The 26,431-nt window shown below is 30.0% G+C and overlaps 1 protein-coding gene across 3 annotated transcripts in view; it reads left to right on the forward strand.

Annotated features, from left to right (window-relative positions):
• LOC113391861 (PTB domain-containing adapter protein ced-6) overlaps nt 1-26,431 on the forward strand; it is a 70,145-nt gene that overhangs the window by 18,251 nt on the left and 25,463 nt on the right. For 2 of the 3 annotated variants that reach the window (XM_026627973.2, XM_026627980.2), the window contains exon 1: nt 121-411. The exons of the other annotated variant lie outside the window; for it this stretch is intronic. In XM_026627973.2, coding sequence (XP_026483758.2) covers nt 320-411 — 92 coding nt within the window. In that variant the 5' untranslated portion in view covers nt 121-319. Of the gene's footprint in view, nt 1-120; nt 412-26,431 lie in introns of those variants that run through there. 3 annotated transcript variants of the gene reach the window in all.

The following is a 26,431-nucleotide window of genomic DNA, read 5'->3' on the forward strand; positions in this document are numbered from 1 at the left end:
TCATTATAGCTTAGTCAAAATATAATTATTTTTCTGTAGGTAGTTACATAAAAAGATGTTAAAAATGTCGAGAGCTTTATTGCTTAAAACATTTCATTATCAATGACAGTAGAGTAGACCGTCATATGTTATCTGAGCTCGCGTTCATCATTAGCATCAATAAAATAATCGGTCAGTTCTTCAGTGCATCACTGGCCGTCAGACGCGCTAGTTGTTATAACATAAAAATAAAATTACGTAATTACATTTATTTAGACGTGATACGGACTTATAACTTTAAGCTTGAACACATTGTGAACCTGTGATTTAAAAAGTAATAATGGCGGAAGGTGACGTGCCATTGGTGACGAGTTACGGCGGTAGCGAAATCGAATTTGGCGCGAATGGGAAAGTGTCAAAATCTAATTCAAGGTCAGTTTTTTGGTAAAAAGTTTCTCTCTAAAAAGGATTTATTGACGATTTTTTAAAATATTTCTCAAATTATTCATACTTAGCAGCAATATTATTGTAATAGAGTGTATTATAGGTTATTGTTTTGTTATGTTTACTTTTTAGACACGTTTGGCGTTTCTATGTGTTGACATACTTGTCGATATTAGCGTAGAGGTCGTTTTTTTGTTTTGCTATATACGTAGAAATATAATGAGGTTATTATGTAAATATTATGTACGACGCTTAGGTTTTAAATTAATTGTTTTATATTTAATAATTATTTGTAAAAAATTAAAACATTATACTTAATTATACTTTAATAAAAAATAAAAAAATAAGCATTTAACCATTTATTAACATCAAAATTACAAGTAAGACAAGACAAATAATTTTTTAACCTTTAAATTTTTTTATAGTTAAGAAGTTGTAAAAATGTACCTTTTATTTTTTAAATTAAATATATTTTTAACTATATTTTTTTATGTAGAAAAAATAATATAATTATTTAAATTCAGTAAATATGATTATAATTACGAGTCAAAGGTACAAATTATACAAATTGTAGTTGGATGTGTGCCGCGTGATTATGATCCAGCATGAAGGTTGTATATTTAAATAAATTAGAGATATCCACATAATTGTTCGTGAGATGCTACATAAACAGCATTTATTATGAACAAAGCAAATAATATTTTAATACATAATTAAATTACAGTAATCTTTGTTATCTATATGTTTATATATCATCTAAGATACTTACGTATATTGAAGGTAGTTGTGCTTAAATGACTGCAGTTCATTTCAAGGGAATCGGCAGAAAAATATAAATTTTTTTAAAATATATAAAGTGTTTCACGTTTTAAGTTGTAAGAAATAGATAATTTTTATTCAGGTCGTTTTATACAAGTTTTGAAATAATTGTATTGTTTTAAAATTAATTTAAAGATAACATATCTTTAATTATTTGGTTATGTTTAAGTCTAGACAATCTGTCAAAGCCGAAAACGCGTCGAAATAGTGGATGACGGTTGGTCACTAACTACACACACAGTAAAGTAGTATACACTCGCCCCGAGTGTCAAGTGTAGCTGGCACGCACACCAAGATAATAAAGTTGGCTCGTTTGTTTTATTTTTATTTATTTAAATACTTTATTGACCACCACAAAGTTAATCGGACAAAAGGCGGACTTAATGCCTGAAGGCATCCTCTGCCAGTCAACCTTTAAGTCAAACAGAAAACCATGAAGGCGGTAATTAAAAATAATTTAGTAATAATAATAATAATAATTTTAGTAATTTTTTAGTGAGATACTAGTTATATAAATAATCTAAGCTATGTCTAAAGTGACTAATGATAATATCCCAAAATATCTAATAACTTATATATTTAATGAGAAGTTATAATTCAACCGTATTTAAACGACCTTTGGCTAAATTTAATTTAAAAAAAAAACTTAACATCTTGTCAAAGCTAATTAACAAATCATATTCCATCATTATTATTTTTTTTTTAGACAACAACAAACCACGACTCTTTGCTCAACTTCACGCATACGTAGATCTAGACGTTTCTATAAAGTGTTTGTAAATAGATTTGTACTATTACATAAAAAATATATATTATTAAAATAAACTTTGGCGTATGGATAAATATAATGTAGAAACAATATGTATTTTTGTAAAAGTATTTAATTATCACGTTACTATTTGTTTCAATGAATAATTAATTTATCTTACGTGTTTAAAAATAGTCACTGTTTATTTTTAATCTACTACAATACAGCCAGAAATAAATTAACTTATACACTTTTATCTTAACCTTTTTTTGTGACATTGTTGTTAGCATAGAAACTTCTTCTTAATGTAGATTTAAAATAATAATCGTGTCGTCAAGTGTGTGGGTGACCTAATATTTACGCTGCATTTTAAAACAATTTGGGACCCGTTCGTTCAATCTCATTCAATTTGGATTATATACGCTTGTGTGAACACATGATGAGTACTTTCTTTTCTTTTTTTTTTTAAATAGATGTACTGGCTAATAGGCCAATGGTGGTAATTGGTCATCACTGTCAATAAATATTATACTGTAATAAATATAAACCATTGATAACAACATTAAACAAGAAAACCTTTAGAAATAAAGAAGTTATGTCCCTTGTGCCTGTAATTACACTAGCTTAATCGTCGCACTTGAGCATAAAAGTACTATGTATTGTAGTAATATGTGCTATGATATCAATATACATACCCAGGGCATAATAATTTTCAATATAATTTTTTTTTCAGTCGCATGTTTAATATGCGCAACTGGACATATAGTAAAATACATACAGCCTTTTCCAATCCAAGCAGGAATGACAACCATATTGGTACTTACCAATAGTTCAATCGTATTGTATACTACTAATAGTTCTTAATAATCTATATTTAAAATACAACACTATTGGAGTTTCTGCCAAAGTTCCGATTACAACTTGTCATTTAGCGCCATTTTTTTTTTTGCGCCAATTCGTAATGCATACAATTAAAATTCAACCTCTCAAACAATGATATCACTTCAATTTGACGTTGTACCCTATGGGTACAGACGGTTAAATAACTGACGTCTCTGGGTCTCGAACGACGTCTGCTGAACTCGGATGATTTTTACATTTTAAAAAACCCTGATTTGGAGCCTTCTTCTGTTGTTTTGCCAATCTTCTGTGGAAGTTCTGAAGCTGTACTAATCTGTTCTATAACTAAACACAAACGTCAAACTGGATGTCAGTTAATCATACTGTTCAGATCCTTAGTCATATTATACAACAACAAATTTCTAAATACCCGTGAAGGTAATATTTATATTAGTAAATGTAAAAATTAATTTAATCTATTCCAGGTTTAGAATCTAAATAAATCCAGAAGTAGTATTTTATACTGATATCTATAATGTAATCTATTAAGCGTTTCCGTCTCTGTTATACAACCGCTGTGGTTTTCGCGCCAACGTTGGTTGCACTTAGAATAATGGAATTAATTCGTAAGGTTGTTATTTATCAGCTCCTCGATCTGTGCTTTTTATTGTACTATCAACACTACATATTATAATAAAACGAAGTCTTGTCGCGTCTGTACGCGATAAACTCAAAACCCTACCGGACGGATTTTTATATAGTTTTCACCAATGGACGGAGTAATTCTTGAGGAAGATTTACTTGTAAAAGTCATTATGATTTTGTGTAAATTGACCCTCATGACGTCGCCGACGTCCTAAGTCGAGGTCCGGCCTCACAGGACGCGCGTACTCTGAGCCCTTTAGTGGGCTCTCTACATCCGACAGAGTCGCGGTGACGCTGTAGAGGCGACTATGGAGAACAGCTTCTGTCATTTCGAAAAAAAATAAAAATGTAAATTGATTAGTATTATGATGATATCTGAAAAAATAGGCCGACCACTCTTATTCCTTGACTGGTCTGGTAGCTACTTCACAAATGCCCAACGTACCTTACCTACAGGCAAGGAAACTCCTCAACGGCCAACAATACAGACGTGAAAATATAAAACCTCGTTTCTATAATTTGTTAAATGAAACTCAACAGTTTATTGATAACGATATGTTACATAGGCGAGGAAATTATACGGGACGAGACATGTTTCCGTTTGTAGAACGAAGGATATATCGATATCGGTGTTTTTATTTATTTTGTACTTTAAACTTACCAGAGACGAAATAAATTATTAAAAAGTTGTGTTAATCACAATAAATTGACTGTTGATGCACTATTTGAGCGTCTACTAACAAAAACCACTATATAGCCAAATCGGCCTCTTCAAAGTCAAAAGCGTAATGGACGCCCAAAGTCGTTTTAGAAAGAAATATAATAAACTCAATGGAAATCGTGTCTTATAAATCGACATGATATACTTTGATACGTAATTTCATTAGAAACAAGACTTTCAATAGTAATTGCTTGTATAATAAACTTTCGCGTTTTTAATATTAGCAATTTATTGTGATATGTTTATAAAAAGTCAATGAACGATCTTATTGTACAATAAATATACTTTTATCAGTGCAATTAAATAAAAAGTGACGTCTGGTATTATTTATACGTTCTCATTGATGCATTTAATCAATACATTGTTATTTTGAACTATTAATGTTTGTTTTTAATTACAACTTTAATTAATTTTAATAGGAATTATTTTAAGGAATAACTATTCGTTAAATGTATGACAGGGCATGATTCTCTTGTAATAATAATTAATCATTATATGTATTTCTATAAATAAATAAAACAAAATTAAACACGAGATGACAGGATATTGTTTTCTTTATCACGTGTGTGTTAAAAAAAAGTACTCTATGTAGTATAGAGGTAAGGGGATGTATCTCATATGAAAAAGTGTACCGAAAAATAAAAACAAAGGGTTCAATAAATTGCCAGAATTACACTACTTACGCTACGCTAACTAGAAGATATCACCGGAAATTACCAATTATGCTCTTATTAATTAGCATCGATATATTGAATTAAACGAATATTCTGAAATAAGCGCCGAAACTTTAATTGAACACATTTTCATCTAGTACCGCCATGTTTATATTTTTTTCTTTTGGTTTTTGTGACATGGTGGACTTATCCTGAGCCTTTTTTATTGTATTTTTTTGTATTGCTTTTATACCTTTAATAAATAAATTATTATTATATATAATTTCGTACATTTTGAGAGACAATTTTTATACATAATACGTCTCCTTACCTCTTTAAACATATCGGTCAAATTAATTAGTACATAGACTATAAAATATATTCAACATTATGTATTTTTCCTGTTTTAAATGATATATTATAAAACGTGACCCAATAATCGTAATGCGATAACCGCATTTGAACTTTAAGCGCGAAATATTATTATCAAACAAAATAAATCGGCCATTTTGTTAAGTAGGTCGTTCGTAATTTTTAAGTTTTATTGTGATATTATTAAAATAACAGAGAATAAAATAGATTATATTTAAATATCGTCTGTCCTATCTGCTACTACATATATACTAACTATTGAGAGCTAAAATTTTGAACATATGTATTATATTTATTATATAACAACGGCTAGGAAAGAATATCAAGAAATTTAAACAATTTATTGGGTATATGAAAGGGATATATATATTTTTTTAATTTTGCCCTACCCATAAGGTCCACTTATTAAATTAAAACGTTTATCATTTACGTAAAGTTAGATGACTCTTGACAAGTTTCCTACAGAAAAACCCAACAGCACACGACTAGTATTTAATAATTAGTATTACACACATTTAATCGCAGATTTACAGCCAGTTTCTTATTGGCTAATCAAAAAACCGACCATAAACATTTACCTTTACTTTAATAACGATATAATTTAATCCGGTTGTAGCAGCTTAGTGCACGGTAAATTAAAACTCATGTTTTTCCTTTCTTGTCTGTGTTACGACCAATTTCTGCTTTATTTTACACTTCGTTCATTCTAATTCATTCTTCGTTCATTTTTATTTTTTGTTCGACTAAGCAATCGAACATTAACTGAGAAATTTGATATGCAGACAATTTATGAAAATATTTTTAAGCCAATAAAAGAACAAAATATGTTTAAAAAAAATTACGAGTTTTATTAATTGTTAGATTCTTAAATGTGGACGTGTCTTTCAAAATTTACTTGGTAATATTTCGAAATGATATTTCTCATATTAAAAATGCGTAAGTACCCGTGAATGCATCTTATATTATTGCTCAATAAAAGATGATCATTGCGTGGGATAAGATATGCACTTTTTTTTAAATCATGATATCCATGCAAAGGGGTAACTGACTTTTTTTCTTATGTTTTTTCAATTTTATGTCTTGACATAGGAAGCTTTTTTTTTCATTCATCTATCGTATTAGATGGGTAAAGGAAAATTATAAAATTATTTTTTTTCTATCAACTTATGTATTTTTATGTTGTGGCTTTGACTCGTGTCATACTTAAATATAAAGATAAATAATTTAATTGAAATCTCATTTGTTTGATAATTGTTTCTTACAAATATTGAATGTACACAATCGACTTGCATAACTTGTCTGTATAATAATAATTAACAATAGCGCTGTCTCGACGTTACACAATCTTACAAAAGAACGGTATACAATCATTTAACATATTACTAATTAATTTTGTAATAATTAAGTTAAAACAAATGTCGAATTTGTTAGAAATTTGACAAATAATTATTCTGTCACATTTCATAGAAAGTTAAAGTTATTAAACTTTATTTAAAAAAAAATATATCTAAAAGGCATTGCATTGCACAGCCATATTTATTTTTATTTAAGTCTTATGTTCTATAATGTAAGTAGAAAAATAGATGTTAAAATAAAAGTCAACAAACGAATGTACCTAGTATATTAAAACAATAAACGGTAAAACAAACAATAACAGTACAATATCCCTTAGTATGCGGAGTGTGTCAACCGCTTTATGCGCAAAAACTCTTTGTTATCTAACCGAGAAGTTCTTTGTTAATCCAAACCCACACATGTGAATAAACTTGCATATAACGCGGAAGTTCCTATCGTGTATGGGCAGCATTATAATTATGCAAAGACATTATTGTTTTGTATCATCGAATTGAATTTATTGTTCTATTTTCAAGATCAACTCAATCATATTTTTAAATTAAGAACAATAATAGAAATTGAAAAAACTGTCATCAAGTTATTATTAATAAAATAAAAATCATTCCATAATGCGTTTATAATAAAAGCATTTAACAAATCGATAATTTAAGTATGTAAACCATTTAATAAAAAAATCAATGAAAAAAATTGAACATAAAAAAACAATAATGGCGGACGTAGCACAGCTGATCCAAGATGATTTGCATAAAGTTCAACGATCGTTTCGCAATGTTTTAATTCAAACGCAAAACACTGTGTCTGTTGTAAACTGAAAATAGGTCTCCCGATAACATTAATTTACATCATATATGTATAATAAATAATCTTTTATACACATAAAATAATATTTAAAAATGTGATCCTCAACGTATTTTAGCGAGTTTTACAAACAAAATTAAGCTATTTAAATGATTCTTTTATATTCTATTTATAAATTAAAATATTTAAAATATAATTTCATTCGATTCAATTTATCGATTTGAAGTAAACATCTCAGCCAATCGATTTTCTGTACAATTTCGTCGAATCGCTGCCGGTTTTCACCTTGACAGCTCACAAAGGTCGAGTTGCAATCGCGCTGTCTTTAAAGCTTGTCAAACTGAGGTTAAAATAATAACTAGGTATACACACTTAAACAAAACTTATACCTATATTAGTAATTAAAAATAATTTATGTTTTTATTGTTTTTAATAATTATATAATTTTACTATTTATAATAAAGGTATTTTTTTAAATAACTAGTGTTAGTGAAGTGGTCGAAATTCGATTATAATCATTATTGAAAAGTTTAGAAAAAATAATTTGATTTCTACTTTTATTTCAAATGTTTTTATTTGTATCAATTAAAGTTTGTCAATAACTACCAAATAATATATATACATATATCTTGAAAAACAGACGAGAACAGTGTTCCAATCGATAGAAAATCACCGTCACAAAAAAATGAACAAATGAACAAAAATGAACATCAATCAATTCTTTACGTAAAACGTCATGGCATAGTCAGACACGAGCCATGGTCAAACCTAACCGCATTTGCTTCTTAAAAATATTGTGGTCATATAAAAAAAAATAGTATTTGCTATTGGGCTGAATACTACGTATTATAGGTCCGTTTCACAGAATAAATTCCCTTTTACAGTCTGAAAAAAACTTGTAAGTAAATAATTGTATAACAACAATGTAATTAAAAATAGATTAACGTTATTTAACTTGAATGAAAATAATTCAATAAATAATAATGAATGGCGCGAATACTTGTAACCGGTTTTAAAACGCAGCGATGACACGCCGGACATTATTTGTTAAGAAATGAACATCGTACAAAGTTACGTTCAAACACTTCGTACACGTGTAAATTGAAAATTAAATTATATAAATAGTTGCTTTTTTTTAATTTTTTTTTTAATACGGTTGACCCATTTATGCCAAGTGATCAACCAGTCTAGAGACTGGCACTTCAGAAATCTTTCCTTGAAACTGCAGACCATGTTTTGTCTTCGGCGCTGTAATCACGTTTGACGGTAGACAAACTGTTGAGTGGATGTTACATATCCAGAATCACCATCAATCATTTAGGTACAAGGTGCTTTTTAAGGTTACCTCAGAGCTAACAATAGATATTAATTTTTACAAATACTATATTTTGACATAAACAATTTTTAATCTGAAACGATTTGTCTCTATGTTCTAAAGTTTTTCACTGTGTCGTATAATTTTAATTTATAGTACTTATAGATTTCATTGTTTTGTAATGAGTTGCTGGTGTTGCCAAGTAAAATTTTAATAATGTTTTTTTTTTTGTTTCAGGTAAACACGAACACACATTTTTGCTAATAGGTAAAATAACACTTATGGAATGTTTTGTACCAACGTTTTACATATTTATATTAATTATAAATTATTTAATAAATATGACATTTAAGGAAAATTACGATATAGCATGAATTTATCTATAGTCGAAGCATGTTTCATGACGACCTCCGTGGTCGAGTAGTGTGTACACCGGTTTTCATGGGTACGCCACTCTGAGGTCCCGGGTTCGATTCCCGGCCGAGTCGATGTAGAAAAAAGTTAATTAGTTTTCTATGTTGTCTCGGGTCTGGGTGTATGTGGTACCGTCGTTACTTCTGATTTCCATAACACAAGTGCTTTAGCTACTTACATTGGGATCAGAGTAATGTATGTGATGTTGTCCAATATTTATTTATTTATGTTTAATAGATATTAATAAATCTGAATTTTGGTGACTTCGTATACATACGGCCGCGGATTCGTCTACATGTGAGAGGGGCAGGACGTGTACAGTAGCCTATGTAAGGGGCTATACTCCAAAACTCTATTCCAAATATCATCCAAATCCGTTCGGTAGTTTTTGCGTGCAAGAATAACAAATATCCATCCTCATAACACTTTCGCGTGTAAAATATTTATCATAATATTAATGGGATCAATGTATATAAAATGTATAAGGTATACACAGATAATATACAGGTATCCTCTTATTCGTTGGATAAAACAGCTGTTTCCGGAAGTAAACACGTAAGTAGGAAATTAAAAATTTAAACCAATTTTCTTTATGGACACAATATTTAGCAATATTTGTGATCTGTTATTTATTATTATTCGGGGAATCCCAGGAAAAAAAAAATCGATTTACCTTACAACATCAGGACGAGTTCTTATCGATCGTAAAATAATATTTTATTGATGTTTTTAAACAAACACTCATCACTGACTAAAGGTCGCGAATGGTTGAAAATAAATATTTATTGCGTTTTCAGTATAACACATAGTTAATGCCAATAATAATAAAAATTTACCGTATTTATTCGTCCTGATGAAGACTCATATATATACTTGGTGGTAGATCTTTGTACAACATAGTCATCACATACATATGTACCACCTAACAGCAACGCTTAGTTGAGTTATATTCGAGCTTGAATCTTGAGCCAGTTCAACTCAGTTCCCAAGCTTGTTAGTTATAGGGATGTACGGAATAATTCATATTTTTGGCAGTATTCATGTCTAAGGACGATGATAACCACTTCCCATCAGTTTGCCCACTAGCTAGACTGCCTAACTGCGTTAAATTAAAAAAAAAAAATAACTTAAAGATCGTAACGGTGATAAGAGGGCGCGTAATGTTTTCAGGGTTCATGTGTGTTAGTTAAATTATTCCGCCCTGGATGAAAACTAATTGAAATCCCGAGTGACATTTGCTATAGATTCATTAATTCAATCAGAGAATCCATGTTTTTTTTTTTAATTATTTTACAAAGAGATTCCTCGGAAAATTACTGCTGGCGTTCTTGCGACCTTTCTACTCCAAGCATTCATGATTCGTGCAGCAGCTATTTCTAATTTGGTCTCTATATATTTAGCTTACTCCTCACTGTACATAATGTTTATTATATGTAGGTACGTATATGTTTATAGATAGGTTTAGATGTATTTCGTATAATGTTCTAGCCCACCTTGAAGATACACGAGGAAAACATATCACACAAAGATTCATTTTAATAGAAAGGAAACGGTTTCATAAAAGGATTCGAATTTATTCAAATACAATAATTTAAATATTTTTTAAATTGCAATAAGGTAATATGGCAGTAATTGTCCGCCATATTGTTATGAGTATCAGGCATATACCATTCTACCCACATAAACAAAACCGATAGAATCTTATTTGTGAAAAAAAAAGTTTTTAGAAATGAACATAAATTGTATTTAAATTAAATCTATCGTCAACCGGTGATAGCTTTGTGTTTTATTAATAATAATTGATTCTAAAACTATTAATTATTAAATTATTAATTCAAGGTTAACACATTATTCTCCTTCGTTCCGCCACAGAGGTAAAAAGTGAAGCAAATCTCTAGTTCTCAACTGGCCCACTTAGACGCCCTTTACTAGAAAGTAGGTCTAGAATTTCTAGTGATTGATGTCGGACTATCTACAAATGAAAAAAACCGTAACTATTCGCAATATAAGAACTTCATCGCTAATATCGATAATTATGATAATTTAAATTCCGAACCTTTGTTTTTTTTTTACTTGCAAACTTATTATACTAAATGTTATTAAAAAAAAAAAAAAACTCGTCACTACTTTTCTATGTGAAATTGTACAATAATATTGTTGTATTATTGTTATAATAATCAATTTTCACTTACTGTACTGCCTTTGTAAAATGGTGACCGATCAATGGCCTGTAAACAATTGAAAAATTAATTTGCAAATAACACTAAAACGAATATAATCTATTACAACCACAAGAGGATAAAAGCCAAACAAATAACATTTGACGTCGAATTGACGCGATAAAATTTGTCGAGACCTTCAATTATCTATGATATTCAATATGGATATGCGAAAAAATTACGTTTTGAACGTCAACGAAGCTGTCATCGGAACTTTGGAAGTAAAAATTAAAGTGAATATTAACTAATAAGTATATATAAATAAAGATATATTAGCCAATTACTGTTTTTAGTGTTATTACACTATTGGCAAATAGTGCAGAATACGTAAATCTTTGGTTTCTTTATCTTTATTCCTTTTTCGATTGGAATAGGCTCTAAATACATATTAGTATTATACATATGTTACCTAACCAAAGATTGACGATAAAATTATCTTCGATTCGAATCAAATGTAATTTGCCTTATACCTAGAGGTCAATTCTAACTAAAAAATTGTCACTTTATCGTAATTGAATCGAAACGTAATCGTTGCCAGTTCCCTATTCTATTAAACTCTATTCGAACCATAACAGGAAAAAAGCCAAATAAACAACATTTGACAGCAAATTGACGCGATATAATTGATCGAGAGCTTGATTAGTCTGTGATATTCACTATGGATATGCGAAAAAATTGCGTTTTGAACGTCGACGTAACTGTTATCGGAACTTTGGAAGTAAAATTAAAGTGGAAATAAGTAGTTAAGTGTAATAGTGTTGTATTATAAATAAAGATATGTTAATCATAAACTCTTAGTAGTAAACAATATAGCTGAGATTAGCAAATTGCATGAAATACGTAAATCTAAGGATTGTTTATCTTTTTTCCTACTTACATTAGAATAGGCTATACACGATTATATATTTGCGGTTCTGTCCAAGCTGGATCAGAATAGAATCAGGAACGGGTAGCCGTTTTAAATAGTTGAATTGATTCCCTTGATTCGGCTTGTTTCCAGAATAACGCTTTTGTGCGTCATGGAGGATATACGGTTAAACGTAGGAGCTAACCTGGATTATTCTAATACCAAAATGATTTATGATACAATATATTTGAAACTTGTGTTATACCATATAACTATGATAAGTTTTAATACCCATGTGACTTGTGACATTCTTAAAGTGTTGCTTAACGGTACCTTCAACAGCCTGATGTGATTTGTTTTAAACAAGAAAGTTGCCGTACGACCTCATATTTAAAAATATCATAAATTAATTATATAAAATAAAAAATAAAAAGTCAATTTTTTTTTTTTTTTAGGATTTTCGTAGATGATCGTTGTGTTTTTGTGTTATTGTATTACGTGAACGTTTGAGTTAATTTTCAGTTATATAAAGGAATTTCCAATGACGTAAATCCTTGTACGTTTCCATACATAGCTAAAACTCTTAATTATTGTGCGAGAAAAACTATATTTCCCTAATGATTATGATTTATCATTAAAATTAATATCTGTTTTGTTTGTTACAAAAAATAAAAGTTCATTTAAACAATTTCGTTAATTATACACTAAACAAGATGGCCTTTTTTAAGTGTGGTTTGTCGTCGTTTTAATTTTAGTCTTGTAGCTTTTAACCAAAAACCGGAATATATCAGATACGTATTAAAAACATAGGAAGCAATAAACAATAGTTATGTATAACACATACATACAAAATGATCTTAAAAAACCATTTATACAATATTCGGATAAATGTATTTTTCAAGATGGCGACTGACACCTGAAGTCGGAAACTAGGATTGTTAGCAAATATTTATCGTACTTGGAAGTTGTAGAAATTACAAATAAGTTATTTTTCTCTATTCGAAACAATTACAGTAAGAATAAAGACAATTATTAACCATAATAATGTATGGTTTTGTTTATGACGCAGGATTAATTTAATTGTATTTAATTAACACACGTAAATTGGAAAGGTGTGACTGCTTAGTTTTTACCGGATCTTCTTAGTAGAATCTGCTTTTCGAACCGATAGTAGCTTTACATTGAACTCGATAATATGACGATTTAAAGTGCTCTTACAAGTTTATTCGCTTTAAATTGTTATTAAACAATTATTACAGTTTTAATAATGAATTTAAAAGCATCTCTGTCATAAATATTATAGACGGATTTATAGAATGATAGTTTAAAAACATAATATTCATTAATGTAATAAAAAAGAAAAAAATATCTGTCCTTTTATTAATCACTTAGATATTGTTTTATATCTTAAAAACTTAGTACACTTAACTCAGTTTCAATGTGTCCAACTTTGATCAATGGAAAAATCTGACTCCTATTTACTGTCAAAAAACTATTTGTATATTTTTTAATTTAAATAATAAAACGAAGAAATGTACATACCTGTTAAGTCCAACGGTCGTATCGCTTAAACATCGCGGCTTTTAGTTAAATAATTAATTTTACACTCAACGAAACAGTACGTATAAACAAAACGAAGATAATATGGCATTAAACTCGAACTATGTCTAGGCCGTATATTCGCTAACGTGACAAAGAAGCTAACTATAAAAATAAACATCTATTTCATAATTATACAATACAATAATGATCCATGTATAAATAATGTTATGCGAAAATCGACCTTTTGTCAATACTGTAAAGTATATAATTATTTGTAATACATTATCGATAATTTGTTATGTCATAAGGTGACACTGAAAATTTGTTTTACGAATCGTAACCTTCTTATTTTTTTTTTTATTAACGTTATTAGCCTTAAAGCATCATTGTAAAACTTTAAAATTTTAACGTGATTTAAAAAAAAAAAACAACTGGTTCTTAAATAATAAGTAATTATTGTAAAAACATCGTAGCAACAATTCCTTTGTTGCTAGGATGTTTTTGTTTACCTTGTGTAGGGTAGATAAAGGCCATCTGTACGAAAAAATTATGTTCTTATTCGAAACAAGAAAATGATTTAAACAGTAATAAACACTCTGAATAACCATATTTAATTTTATTAAATTTTAATTCTGTTTATGTTTAACATGACATTTCGAAATACAGAATAATAAATTACTTTTTGTTTTTTCAAACTGTTATACTAGACAATACAAATTCTATTTTCAAATTAATTTCAATACTTCAAAAATAGATACGATCAGTTTGTGTTCACGATTCTGACATATCCTCAGTGTGCCTACAAAAGCCTTCAGGATATCCTGTTCACTCTCTTGTTGCTTCGAAGGTTGGAATTGTTTTTTTTTTCAATAATACCTCATTAAAACTTCTATATTAAAAAAACGATATAGGTTCAAGACTCGTTTCTGTAAATATTTGGAAATAACGAATATAAGTATAAAATTTGATCCTTTTTTAATGGCTTAGGTAGGCAAACGGGTCCATGGGCCGGATGGTAAGTGGCCACCACAGACTAATTTGAAAACTTGAGATGTTATGTCCCTTGTGCCTGTAGGCTGTACTTACACTGGCTCACTTACCCTTCAAATCAATAGAAATTACCTGACCAGACCAGCAAAGAGTCAGAAGAAGCCCTACCACCAAGTACCATTTTTACGTTCAATGATGACTATTTTGGTATTTATGCACAGAAATTATATACTTTTTAGTACAATACAACTCGTCGCTATTCAAGTAATGATTAATTGTTGTGTTTACGTCAGCTTTAAACGTGTTAATTTGAAAATGGACAATTAACAGTATACATGTGTACTCACATACGAAGCGTAAAACCGAGTCCAGAATTAATTAACACGAAGTGCAGTACCTTTTATAATACTACGTGTCGGCCGCAGCTTCGCTCGCGTTTAAGGGGTGGTCGTCAGGTGTTCACCATAAAAAAAGTATAGTCAAATTTCATCAAAGTCGCTAGGTCCTACAAGAGCCACATACAGTCATACAAAGTTACATTTTTTTTTTTAAAGTTACGTATTTTTATTTTTGTGGTATAGATTGGCGGACCAGCATATGGGCCACCTAATGGTAAGTGGTCACCACCGCCCAATGGCACTTTAAAAAATATTTAACATTCCTTACATATCCAATGCACCACCAACCTTGGGAACTAAGATGTTATCTCCCTTGTGTCTGTAGTTACACTGGCTGACTCACCCTTCAAACCGGAACACAACAATACAGAGTAAAGCAGACTGGCTTGCACAAAGCCCTACCACCAAGTAAAACTAAAATTCGTACTAAAATCTATTTCATACGTAACTATTCCTGTATACAACATATATTCTGGTATAAGTTTTATGTATATTGGCTTAGTTTTTCAGTAAGGTATTACAAAAAAACGACTCCTCATTGGTATAAAAATGTATGTTTATTATTTAAAGCAAAATGTATGTATCTTACGTATATTTAGTTATATCTATTGGTCTATCATTTATGAAACAACCCCCCTCCACGGTAAATCGGAAATCTCAGAAACTATAACACCCCCCAAACTTGAAATTTGGCAGGTAGATTCCTTATATGTGTATATCCGCTAAGAACGGATTTGGAAAAACGGGGTTTGGTAGTTTGTGTTTTATAAATTTCTCACGGGTAAAGCCGCAGGATCAGCTAGTTTATATAATTAAAAAAATAATCAATTAACTTATCTTCGTGATTAAATATATATAGATATATATTATGATGTATCAAATATCTATACGTAAAACTATACACACATACAATAAACTAATCTTTGATTTAAAAAAAAAAAATCTAGAATATTTCTACCATACAATTTTTAACATTATCTTTCCAAGTTATAATGCCGTCTAAAAACGTCTAGAATGTCTAAATTTTTATCTTTAACCGCAGGCCGTTTGCCTCGAATCCAAGTAGACGACAGTTCCCATTGTAATAACAATGGAAGGCGTGATTTCTTTCACTTTTAACCTCAAACGGTTCGCAATTTTCACGCCAACCGCCATCTTGTTACAGGTGACCTTTAACAGATTAGAAATGACAATTAAATTGCAGATTAAATATTAATTATACATATAATGTTGCCAAGTTTTATTTCTTAATATAATAAAAAAAATACTTTCTAAGCGAATGTGTGTGGCAATTATGCGTTTTAAGTCAGTTCGTATCACCATCTTATGTAATCTAGAAAATACCTAAAAGACGATATAAAACAAGTTTAATAGTAGTATGGAAATCGGCCATTACTTTACGAGATAAATGGTAACCAGTATCAAATATATTATATTCATTTAAAAATAAACACCTAAAAATTTAATTACCAACGCCGTTTTTCATTACTTATTCATTTTAAATTTACATCCAATGTTTCAATGTGTCTATGGCCGAAAGCTTGACATACATTCTAGATTTGAAAAAAAAAATTAAGTGGATTTAAGTAAAGTCGAATAATGTTGTATTATAAATGAAGACAAATGATTAATAATCAAGAACTGTTGTTGTGTCCAATATAGCTTGAGCTAGTAGCAAATCGCTTGAATACATTAATGTATGTTTTTTTTAATTTCATTCTATCTTCGATCAAAAAAGACTTTAGCTACTTCCGACGCATAATGTCGTATTTTCATATTACATCAGACATTTTATTTAAGTTAATAAAGTTAACTTTAATTAAGTAGATATAATAAATGTAATTAAAATAGAAGGTTAGGCAGAAGGATTTTACACTGGCCCACATGTGTAGCAGCGCTTTGATGTTAAAGGAATAATTATAATGTTTATGATGACAGATAGAAATATTAGGCTCTATTCGGCCGAATAGTCGCTTGTCTGAATATCCTTAAAAAAAGTTTATAGAACGTATCCTCTTTTCCAATTTGTTTAGTTGAATATGTTCACCGAGTTTGCTAAGAAGCCTTCAATTAATATTAAATTAATAATAATCTTGATATAGTTTAATTACTACGAGTATACAATTAACCTCGACACAAATTTAGTTTTGAAACAAACAAAAATGCATAAAATATTTCATCTCCACTTTTATAATTACAGAATTATTTGTAATTAAATTTTAAGTGCTTTTAATAAAAAATATTCCTTTAACTATTATAGTCGCAGTTTATGCAACCGAGGAGGATTCATCTTCAGTTACAAAACATAGTATTACTCAAATGAGGTTTAATATTCGTTACATGTTTTTTTTTTTTTTCATTGAAACACTTAAAGAGAGAAGGCATGAAATTTGTTTTGTGTTGCCACAAAATGTAATCTCTTGTATAATGTAATTATTATTAGTACTTTCTAGTATTTATACATATTTACTATATAAATTGATTCTTATTAAATCGTTAAGTATTGTTAAGTAAATATGAGTTCTATACTTTTTAATAAGTCATTTTACTGTGTGTTGTCTCTTGAAAATTTTAATATGGATTTTTATTTAATTGAACATACTTGTTATCCTTTTCAACCCATGTCGTAAGAAAGAGATAGCAATATTTTATCGTCAAGTTGGCTAATCAACATTAATTCGAATTAAAAAAAAATATTAATTACGTTTTCCTAGACTTATAATAGAATCAAATAATAAAAATAGGTACATCGTATTAAATAGAGATAAAATAACCCATAGTGATAACGCCAAATCAACATTAATAATGGCTGTAAACGCATAGATAAAAAAATAAACGTTATGCGAACATGACGCCATTGTATGCGCAGATAAATATAATACGTGAGAAAATATTTGCATTTCATTTTAATCACAATGCCTGAGGCACAATATTTATAATTATTTATTAAAATATTTGTTGCCACAGATAAGATTTTAGTATTTTTTTCATTAACAAAAAATTGTAATAAAAAATTGATAATGGCATATTTGAAGTGTACTTGAGCCTCGCGGAATTTAAAGAAAAAAAAAAAAAAAACGTTTCGATACATAAAAGTATAATTTGGTTATTGTAATGAGCAACAATTACTAACTCCGCCAATGAGTAAAAAATTAAATTGAAATAAGATTTCACTTCGACATGTAGCGTACATTTGAAGTTAATTAAAGTTCGTTTTAATTATGATGTATTAGCCCTTCTGGTATTGACAGCTTCGCCGGTGATAGAAACGTCAAAACAATTCATATTTTGCGTGCAATAATATACTACAGATAATAAATCCTTATTCAAGGAGGCTGCTACAAAGATATAAAAACAATAATTTAATAATAATAATTATATATTATTCTATATTAATATTATGAATGCGATAGTAACTCTGTTTGTACGTTACTCGATAGATCTTTATATGAAATTTTTGTATAAGCGACATTGACATTGATAATAATTACATTTAAATGGAACGCGTATCATCTCAAGTCGACTTTCAACATTTCACGAATGAGATACGAAGTGAATTACAGAATAGCATTTAAGATACCTTCTATCAGATGGTCCAAGACTTGACCATCAACGAAACGCCAAACAAGGCGAAGCGGAACCGGGTTTTTTATACTCCCTGCATCCTGGATGAACAAGGGCCTAAACTCAAATATTCATACCGGATTGAACAATTTGTGTAATCATTAAAACCTTAGGAAATCAAAAAGTAGGTACGACAAAATATCGTTGTGGTTTATGATTATCGTGATTCAACCACAAACCGAAGTTATATAAACTCTTTCTAATCTGTTACCTATTTTGATATACTCGCAGTCTATGGATGCGGTGTTACCATAATACAAAATTCGTAAACAAGTATTTTATTTAAAAAGTATATATATATTAAATTCAATTAAATATTATGATATCGAAATTACAACAGCCGAATAGAAAATAAAGAAATTCGTAACATGTATGCAGATTAAAATTAAAATAACTATTATATGTACGGGTTATAATATAATAATGTATTCTAGAATGATTTCCAGCAAGATGCTCGAAGGGTGTTAAGCAACTGCTCAAGAAACTTATTTATAATGCACAAGTGTCTGCGCTAACACAAATGCACTAGTCTCAATCTGACAAGACCATAGACGTTACTTAGGGACCAACGGTTTTACGCGGTAAGATAATGGAAACACATTAAAGTTCCAAATTTGAAAAGGCTGCCGAAATTTCTCGACAATTCCTAACATCTTTATATTAGTCCTGCTGCGGACTTGAACTGAGAATCTTACTATGCTGTAAATACTGTAAATAATGCTCTGAGAATGAGGACAAGGTGCTTGGCTGGTTATTTATCCGCTACAATTTGGTCCCCACAATCCTATTATCTACATCTTGACCTTATTCCCTTCAAACTTGTCTTAGAACCTTTCGAGGACCGATGGTCAACATCCAGGTCAATTTAGTCTAATCGAACTAAATTCGTGCCCTGGTACTGGCGGGACGGACCATTATAGGACTGGCTATAAATAAACATTTGTAGTGGTCACCATTCATGCTGTCATTCATTGTTGAAATGTACAATGAAAACGCAGAATATTAAATGGAAATGGTATCTGTATTAACGTAGATTCTTAGAAGATACACATTAAATAAAAAAAAATTAACGTCATCTGATGTCAGAGAAAGAAAAAACTTTTTGACATATTTGACTTTGACATGTATAAGGAACGAGAGTTATTTTTACTTTATGGGTTTTGGTATTGCAGTTTCAGCCTAAAAAAATCTGCCAGTGAAATGTCAAAAAGAGAAAAATTTGGAAGAAATAACGCTAGTGACCATAAATAATCCCATAATGAATCCGACGAATAACTATGGTGAATATAATTCGAAATGTTATCTATGATTAATTGTATCTGTTCCATTTTTACAGTTTCGTTTATCTGAGTTCAGAGTTATGCTTTTTAATATTTGCTCTTACAAGTGTTACTCAATTAGGTACCTAATTCTTCTTTAATATTTTCGATTCTATTCCATTCTATTTTTTATTCTGTTGTAATGATAATTAAGGTAATATCCATTTGAAAAGGATTTGTAACATTACTAAGCATACATTAAAAAAAAACTGTCAATGTCACCTCACTTTTCGTGATACCTACAATTATTTAGAATATAATAACATATGTATGTAGCGAATGATTTTAACGCATGGTGACTGTTTATGTATCACAATACATACATAAGTAATAACTTAAGGAACCCAGAGACGATCATTTGTGGTATTTGCAATTGTCAATATTGAAGTTATTGTACTGAATAAATTACCACAAAGTGTTCTTTTTTTTTTGAAAATGCAAGGTAATTGTCCATACAGCCTCGTCTTTAATTTATGTCTGCATATGATTTTTCTAGTCTTTTTCTTATTATGGTGTCATTAATTATTATATATTATTTTATTTTAGTCTGACATATCTGGATAATTTTTAATGAGGTTTTGAACATTTTATTAATAAAGAAGGAATTATTTGCGCAATGAAACCATAGAGGACCGTAATTCTGAAATTCAAAATACAATTGTAGAAATAACGGGTAACCATCGTACACGGTTACTATTGCGTAAAATTAATTTAGTAAACAGACTTTAATGTGTACATCATAAGGTTCAAAATTGCTTTTAATTTTACTCTGTAACGTATACAATGACCTGTTTCGCAGCTTTTGAATGCAACAATCGTTGATATAATTTTAAGGTCAGAATCGTAACAGAAAACTAAACTCGCTTTACGCGTTAAGCGTTAAATTACTGAACTGTTATGGAAAATTATATGTATTACTTGCCTTGTAATTTTGAAAAAAAGGGGTTCCCTTGAAGGTAATGTCTGTGGTTGTCATAAATCTTTCGGCGAAGATATGCTAAGGGTCAGAGCGGATATACTTGCTGGACTGGATAAATTTGACATGAAAATTGGTCTACAGAACACCGAGGAGACACGTGTGTCCTTCATAAGTCTGCCAACAACATCAACAACTGCCGACAACTCTCGGAATATAGGTCCAAGTGTTCAGAAATTGGTGAATAGCATTACAAAGATGCACACTTTTATTGGTAATAATTAAGATGGCCATTCATAGTTTATATAAATTATTCTATATTACATACAATGAATATCATTATTATTAAGAGTGTAATGTACATAATTATATAGACGCAAAATTAGACGCTGGAGCTGAATGCGAGTAGCCGAAGAAAGGTCACAGTGGCGTGCAATTGGAGAGGCCTATGTCCAGCAGTGGACGAGTATGGGCTGCTGATGATGATGAAAATTAGACGAAGAAATTGAAAACAAAGTACTTTTTTTTATAGTGACACTAAGCCTATATGGTCGTTGGTCTTCGCCTTGAGTTCAAACGCCACGCCAGGTCGGACCGTCAAACAATTATTGGGCATATTCTCGGAAAATTATCTGTATTTAAAATTGGCAAATTCACATGTCTTGGAGGCATAAGGATATGAATAGAGATTTTTTGATGATATAAAGAGTGGACGATCAAATGGGCCACCTGCAATTGGTCACCACTGCCAGTACAAATATTAATTATGCTTAACAGAGATGATATATGATTTTGAATCAAAAGCCGTTTTTTTGTCAAATCGTTGACAAAGACAATAGAATATTTTTTTGCTGAGAAATCAATCGATTGTATAACAACAGCTGCAGATCCCGCTAAGCAAGCTCTAAGATAGTCTTCTTTTGTTAAATTTATTTATATTACTAATGTCGTTATTAGAGTGTATGAGACTCGTGAAGCTGTCATGAAGTTCTAACCAAGTCTTATAAGAACCTCTAAATTTTGGCAACTGAGTCGGCAATTTAACCAGATTATTATTATATAATAATAATAGACAATAAGGCTGTAATAAACATTAAACTCAAACTCAAATTCCTTTAATTCAATATAGAAGCATTATTACACTTACTTATTGATAGTTAAAGTAAACACTTGGTAGTGTTCGTTTTCCAGTTCGGAAAAGAAAATACCCTGACCCGAGAAGAACCGGCGAAAGAAACTCAGCGGGTCTTTTTATTATTTACATATATTGAATATGAATAGAATTAGCCAGACGACGATCGTTTACCCATTGCATAGCCAATGCCACTCCAACCTTGGAAACTAAGATGTTATGTCCCTACTTGTGTCTATTGTGTCTCTAGAAACATTGGCTCACTCACCCTTCAAACCGGAACAACTGAGTACTGCTGTTTCGCTGTACAATATCTGAGGATTGGTGGTCGTACAAGGCCCTACTACCAAGTATGTGATGTGAATAAGAGACACTGCAAATCTTTAGGTTTTAGCGAAGGGCCTAATGTTATAGGGAAAGTGAATGTTGGGTATTCACCATGCTTTGTTATATAATAACATAAAAACTTACAAAGCAACATGTTACGTTTTAATAATATATAAATTTATTAATCACTTACAGTTCTTTATTGCTAATAATTTATTTTGATTTTTACAAGTTTATAACGTGGAACGAACTTTGAAAGTGAAAGGTGCATTGTTTAGTCACAGATATGACTCATTTCGTTTTAAATATATCAAATGAATAGAATACAGTACAGAATCGTTTTATTAATATCATATTTGAATAAAAATGGAACCTGTTTGAGGATTTAGTTTTCGACGCTGTTTGCTAGATCATGGAAAAGGTTTTAATACTCATATTGAAGGACAAACTAGAGGATCCCAAAAAACATTAAAAGGGAATTATTGTAAGGTTCAAAGATACCGTTAAAGAACGTTTGTGTGATGAAGGTTATAATGGTAAAGGATTGTTGGACTGTTTGTTGTGAGAGCGAGGACATTAAACAAAATATAAAAAGGGTGTAACTAAGGATATGAATAGATATTTATTTTATGATATAAAGTGTGGACAAGCAAACGGACCATTTGAAAAGTAAGTTTTTTTTTTTAATTATATATCTACAGGAGATATATATTTTTTAAATAAAATACAACATTTTTAAACTCTTTATCGTAATCGAATAAATTTTCGCAACTTTTGAATACTAAAATATATTTTTTGATTTCAAAGTCAAATCTTATAAATATTTATTATAATGCAACTCCGTTATTATGATAATTTTACACATGTTTGAGTGAATATTTTGTTGTTGAATCATATTTTTACAACTAGCTGTGCCTGCGGCTTCATATGGAATTCAATGTGCGGCTATAAGACTAAACAGAACTAAATAAGTATTATCCCAGTTTATCTATTACAAACAAATAAAACTTCATATTATTTATCCCAAACGAAGAAAAAAATTAAATAAACCATAGAATTTGCTATTTGTTTAACTGTTTTTTACACTAGTAACAGTTCTTGATCAATATATCTCTATTTATTCTCCTTAGGGACTCGTATCCATTTTAATTTTTCTTTCAAATTTACGACAAAAGTTTCGTCGATGCTTTTGCAAATCTGCAGTGAAGATCATTAAAGATCTTGATCAATGATATCGCGCCATTTGAAGTCAAATATTGTTTATTTCAATTTCGTCCTATAATATTAAATAAATGGTTAGAAGAGAATTCAGTGCAAAATATACATATAAAATATATATAGAGTATTCTTACATAACAAAACATACATAGACAGCCTGTAAATTTCCCACTGCTGGGTAAGGCCTCTTCACCCTTTGACGAGAAGGTTTGGAGCATATTCCACCACGCTGCTCCAATGCGGGTTGGTGGAATACACATGTGGCAGAATTTCGTTGAAATTGGACACATGCAGGTTTTCTCACGATGTTTTCCTTCACCGCCGAGCACGAGATGAATTATAAACACAAATTAAGCACATGAAAATTCAGTGGTGCTTGCCTGGGAACCCGAAATTATCGGTTAAGATGCACGCGTTCTAACCACTGGGCCATCTCGGCTATCTATTATATTCTTTATACTACTACTATATATGAAAAATTACTCCGTAAAATTTACTATTAAGACTTGGATATCTTTTGAAAAAATACACCAGGGTATTACCCATATTTAATGTTCACATGAGATAGCCCGAAACAAAAATAACAAGTGATTAATATTTTTCTTTTTTTTTGTCTTTCAGTTTAGGATTTAATTTTTAGTTTAAATTGTTTAAACTTATAACACGCAGTTCATTATTAACCGTGACTGCATCACAGACAAAAAATGGCCTTTTTGTCAGTTAACATGACGCCACTGGGCTTATTATATTGAGTAAAAGCGTTAAGCCGTGGAAGCCATAGAAGTCTTGGGAATATCGACGAACTTTTTGCTACAAATGAATTCTATGTCACACTGTAATATCAACTAAATAAATTGTATGTTGTTTTAAAGTCACTCTTTTGTGAAACTAAATTTATATTTAATTAAATATAATATTTAGCTCTTCGCAAGTCCGTCTGAGTGCCAAACATTCATCACATATTCAATCGTCAAACAGCAATACTTAGTACAGTGGACTCCCGCTAATCCGACCCCTTAACACATGCCTGTGAATATTTTTTGACAATCTTCGCTAATGTATTGTGCTCGACGCGTTTTATGTTTGGATTCTGATTGCTTAGTTTTAATTTGATTACATGTGGTAGTAGATTGGTAGGAAGTATCGTTGGTACTTCAAATCGAAAGAATCTTATGATTGGATATGTAATTTGTCGGATTAAAAGGTACTCTTTTGTATAAAATTCCGGAATATAGGGAGTCTTAGGCAGTACACTATAATCCTACAAATTCGATAGGCCGACACTGCCCTGCAAGGTTTATCGGATTACCGGGGTCCACTCATCCACTGTATTGTTGTGTTCCGGTTAGAAGGATGAGTAAGCCAATGTACCTACAGGCACAAGGGACATACAATCTTACTTCCTGAGGTTGGAGACGCATTGACAATATAAGGGATGGTACAGCACCAATATTGGTGGTAACCATTTACCAACGGGTGTCCCAGTTGCCCGCCTTTTTTGACAAACGCTTAGACTTTAAGTAATAACGTACAAACATACAAAGCAAAATATTACTCACCTCAGTTGCATCTATTTAAATATACATTTCTGAGATATCGGTAACAAAACAACATATCTATACATTAGCATCGCTTTAAGCTAAATAATGTTGCTTTAAATTCCACACTCACAAAGTACAAACCAAATACAGTCTTATCACAAGGTATAAGGATTATATTACCTTGTCGTATCGAATATGAGTCATAGTAACTTGTTCTATTGAATAGATAATAGTTCATGACATTTAGCGTCTTATGAAACTTTGAAAGTTTAGTTCGTAGGTTAACTAGAACTAGTACCTTAGTTCATAATTTAATATTATCCACCAATCCGCATTGGTGCAGTGTGGGATAATCTCCAAAACCTCTTAAAAGAAGAGAAGGCCAGAAGTGAGACAATAATTACTTTTTTTAAATATTTATTTAAAATTAAAGCAATAAAAATTAATCGAATATAAATATCTAATTTTATCTGTGGTTGTATAAGCATGTAATATCGGATACTTTTTAATATCATAGGACATTTTTTACATTTAAAGGAGGTGACCGTTGGAAATATTAAAGAATTAAGTTTCAATTAGGTTTAAATAAGGAATGCAAGTTTGTTGTAAATTAATTCATTATTTATGCTGACTGAAAATACATAAACTCCTAACCGATATCCGAGACGTAGAATTATCATAACAGATCAAAAATATTGGCTCTAAGATTTTTTGTCGTTTATTATTTATTTTTCTGTAGAATATTAAATTACAATTTCTTAATTAATTCCTACATGTTATTTTTGTTGAACAAAAAGTAAGACATTTTCCTTCCTCATAACGCTAACGCATTCTGTTAAAATTTAACAATACACCTTATGCTATTGCTGCTAATGTTTATAATTGTTTGTTTTTTATTCACTATACTTGATAGTTTTGCTTCTTGGAAATAAATCTTAAATATTTTTTGTACTGTTTCATTCTATATTTGAACTTGTTTGTCGTTTATTAATGCTGTCCTTATAACCACAGATAAAATTAGATATTTATATTCGATTAGTTTTAATTTTAAATATATTATAATAATATATAGATTATGGTTACCTCTATAAAAATATTTGAATTTGTGTTTTAAATAGATTCGAATAACGAAACCTTGTTGTTTATTTCATTCTATGTACACAGATGAAAAAAAAAAACTTTAAATAAAGTGTTGTAAATAAATTAAAAAAAAAACATCGATAGGTATATTGATTATAATGATATAGTCTTTAA

Source organism: Vanessa tameamea, chromosome 28 (assembly GCF_037043105.1).
Source record: "Vanessa tameamea isolate UH-Manoa-2023 chromosome 28, ilVanTame1 primary haplotype, whole genome shotgun sequence".
NCBI classification, from domain to species: Eukaryota; Metazoa; Arthropoda; class Insecta; order Lepidoptera; family Nymphalidae; genus Vanessa; species Vanessa tameamea.